The following is a 2992-nucleotide window of genomic DNA, read 5'->3' as shown; positions in this document are numbered from 1 at the left end:
CGTTCTGCCCCAAACCTCACCCCACAGCGCCCCACGGGGCCTCAAACTCACCCCATTGTGTCAAAGGGTCCGTCAAGGGCCGGGATCGCCCGCGGGAAGGGCCCCAAATCCCACAAACCGACCCCAAATCGCCGCCTGGGGGCGACCGAGAGCCGAAAGCGACGGAGTGCCTCGCTACCCACAATCCCCCGCGCCCTCATTGAACGATTCCACCGGAAATTCCCGCCTCTTCCGGCCCTCGTGACCGGTGCCTCTCTAATGGCGCACTTCCGCCTCGCTACCCACAATCCCCCGCGCCCTCATTGAACGATTCCACCGGAAATTCCCGCCTCTTCCGGTTCTCGTTATCACTGCCTCGCTAATGGCGCACTTCCGCCTCGCTACCCACAAGTCCCAGCGCCCTCAGTGTACTATTATACCGGAAATTCCCGCCTCTTCCGGCCCTCGTGACCGGTGCCTCTCTAATGGCGCACTTCCGCCTCGCTACCCACAATCCCCAGCGCTCCCGCTGCACCATCCTACCGGAAATTCCCGCCTCTTCCGGTCCTCGTTATCACTGCCTCGCTAATGGCGTACTTCCGCCTCGCTACCCACAAGTCCCAGCGCCCTCAGCGAACTGTTATACCGGAAATTCCCGCCTCTTCCGGCCCTCGTGAGCGGTGCCTCGCTAATGGCGCACTTCCGCCTCTCTACCCACAATCCCCCGCGCACTCACGGCACCGTTCTACCGGAAATTCGCGCCTCTTCCGGTCCACGTGACCTGTGCCTCGCTAACGGCGCACTTCCGCCTCGCTACCCACAACCCCCCGCGCCCCCCCACTGCACCATCCTACCGGAAATTCCCGGCTCTTCCGGTTCTCGTCACCGGTGTCTCGCTAATGGCGCACTTCCGCCTCGCTACCCACAATCCCCCGCGCCCCCCCCACTGCACCATCGTACCGGAAATTCCCGCCTCTTCCGGCGCCGATCTGTGCTCCGATTGGCCAAGAGGGCCCCGGGCGGGCGGAAGCGGCGCCATGGCGGAGCCGGAGCTGAGCGCGGAAGCGCTGCGGGAGCGGCTGCGGCGGGAACTCGGCGCCGAGCACGTGGTCAGCGCGGGGATGGGGGGGCCGCTTATGGGGTGTGGGTCCCGGTTATGGGGTCCCGGTTATGGGGTGTGGGTTCGGTTTATGGGGTATGGGTCCCGGTTATGGGGTGCGGGTCCTGGTTATGGGGTGTGGGTCCCGGTTATAGGGTCCCGGTTATGGGGTCTGGGTCCCGGTTATGGGGTGTGGGTCCCGGTTATGGGGTCCCGGTTATGGGGTGCGGGTCCCGGTTATGGGGTGCGGGTCCCGCTTGTGGGGTGTGGGTCCCGGTTATGGGGTGTGGGTCCCGCTTATGGGGTGTGGGTCCAGTGTATGGGGTGTGGGTCCCGGTTATGGGGTGCGGGTCCCGGTTATGGGGTGTGGGTTGAGTTTATGGGGTGTGGGTTGAGTTTATGGGGTGTGGGTTGAGTTTATGGGGTGCGGGTCCCGGTTATGGGGTGCGGGTCCCGGTTATGGGGTGCGGGTCCCGCTTATGGGGTGCGGGTCCCGCTTATGGGGTGTGGGTCCAGTGTATGGGGTGTGGGTCCCGGTTATGGGGTCTGGGTCCAGTGTATGGGGTGTGGGTCCCGCTTATGGGGTGTGGGTCGCGGTTATGGGGTGCGGGTCCCGCTTATGGGGTGTGGGCTGAGTTTATGGGGTGTGGGTCCCGCTTATGGGGTGTGGGTCCCGGTTATGGGGTGTGGGTCGCGGTTATGGGGTGTGGGTCCCGCTTATGGGGTGTGGGTCCAGTGTATGGGGTGTGGGTCCAGTGTATGGGGTGCGGGTCCCGGTTATGGGGTGCGGGTCCCGGTTATGGGGTGCGGGTCCCGGTTATGGGGTGCGGGTCCCGCTTATGGGGTGTGGGTCCAGTGTATGGGGTGTGGGTCCCGGTTATGGGGTGCGGGTCGCGGTTATGGGGTGCGGGTCGCGGTTATGGGGTGCGGGTCCCGCTTATGGGGTGTGGGTTGAGTTTATGGGGTGTGGGTTGAGTTTATGGGGTGTGGGTCCCGGTTATGGGGTGTGGGTCGCGGTTATGGGGTGCGGGTCCCGGTTATGGGGTGCGGGTCCCGGTTATGGGGCGTGGGTTCAGTGTATGGGGTCTGGGTCCCGGCTTTGGGGAGCTGTGGGGCCAGGATGTGGGGCTGTCATGTGGGGCCAGGTGTGGGGATGTGGGGCCAGGATGTGGGGCCGGGTGTGAGCTGTGGGGCCGGGATGTGGGGCCAGGATGTGGGGCCGGGTGTGAGCTGTGGGGCGGGGATGTGGGGCCGGGATGTGGGGCCGGGTGTGAGGTGTGGGGCAGGGATGTGGGGCCAGGTGTGAGCTGTGGGGCCAGGATGTGGGGCGGGGATGTGAGGCCAGGTGTGAGATGTGGGGCGGGGATGTGGGGCGGGAATGTGGGGTAGGGATGTGAGGCCAGGATGTGGGGCCAGGTGTGAGCTGTGGGGCAGGGATGTGGGGCAGGATGTGGGGCCGGGTGTGAGCTGTGGGGCGGGGATGTGGGGCCGGGATGTGGGGCCAGGTGTGGGGATTGGGGCCAGGATGTGGGGCCGGGTGTGAGCTGTGGGGCGGGGATGTGGGGCTGGGATGTGGAGCAGGGATGTATGGCCAGGATGTGGGGCCTGGTGTAGGGATGTGGGGCCTGGATGTGGGGCTGGGTGTGAGCTGTGGGGCCGGGATGTGGGGCCGGGATGTGGGGCCGGGATGTGGGGCCGGGATGTGGGGCCAGGATGTGAGTTGTGGGGCCGGGTCTGAGATGTGGGGCTGGGATGTGGAGCAGGAATGTATGGCCAGGATGTGGGGCCTGGTGTAGGGATGTGGGGCCGGGATGTGGGGCCAGGATGTGGGTCCGGGTGTGAGCTGTGGGGCCGGGATGTGGGGCCAGGATGTGAGGCCGGGTGTGAGCTGTGGGGCGGGGATGTGGGGCCGGG

At 66.1% G+C, this 2992-nt stretch overlaps 1 protein-coding gene across 1 annotated transcript in view; it reads left to right on the top strand.

Moving 5' to 3' along the window:
• Window positions 1-320: 320 nt before the first annotated feature.
• Window positions 321-2992, top strand: part of LOC110392068 (bolA-like protein 2) — a gene marked incomplete at its 3' end in the record, with an annotated part of 3184 nt that continues 512 nt past the window's right edge. The window contains 1 exon segment of the mRNA XM_021384025.1: window positions 321-1088. Coding sequence (XP_021239700.1) covers window positions 879-1088 — 210 coding nt within the window.

Source organism: Numida meleagris, unplaced genomic scaffold (genome assembly GCF_002078875.1).
Source record: "Numida meleagris isolate 19003 breed g44 Domestic line unplaced genomic scaffold, NumMel1.0 unplaced_Scaffold907, whole genome shotgun sequence".
In the NCBI taxonomy this organism is placed as follows: Eukaryota; Metazoa; Chordata; class Aves; order Galliformes; family Numididae; genus Numida; species Numida meleagris.
This window is presented reverse-complemented; position numbering and strand designations above follow the sequence as displayed.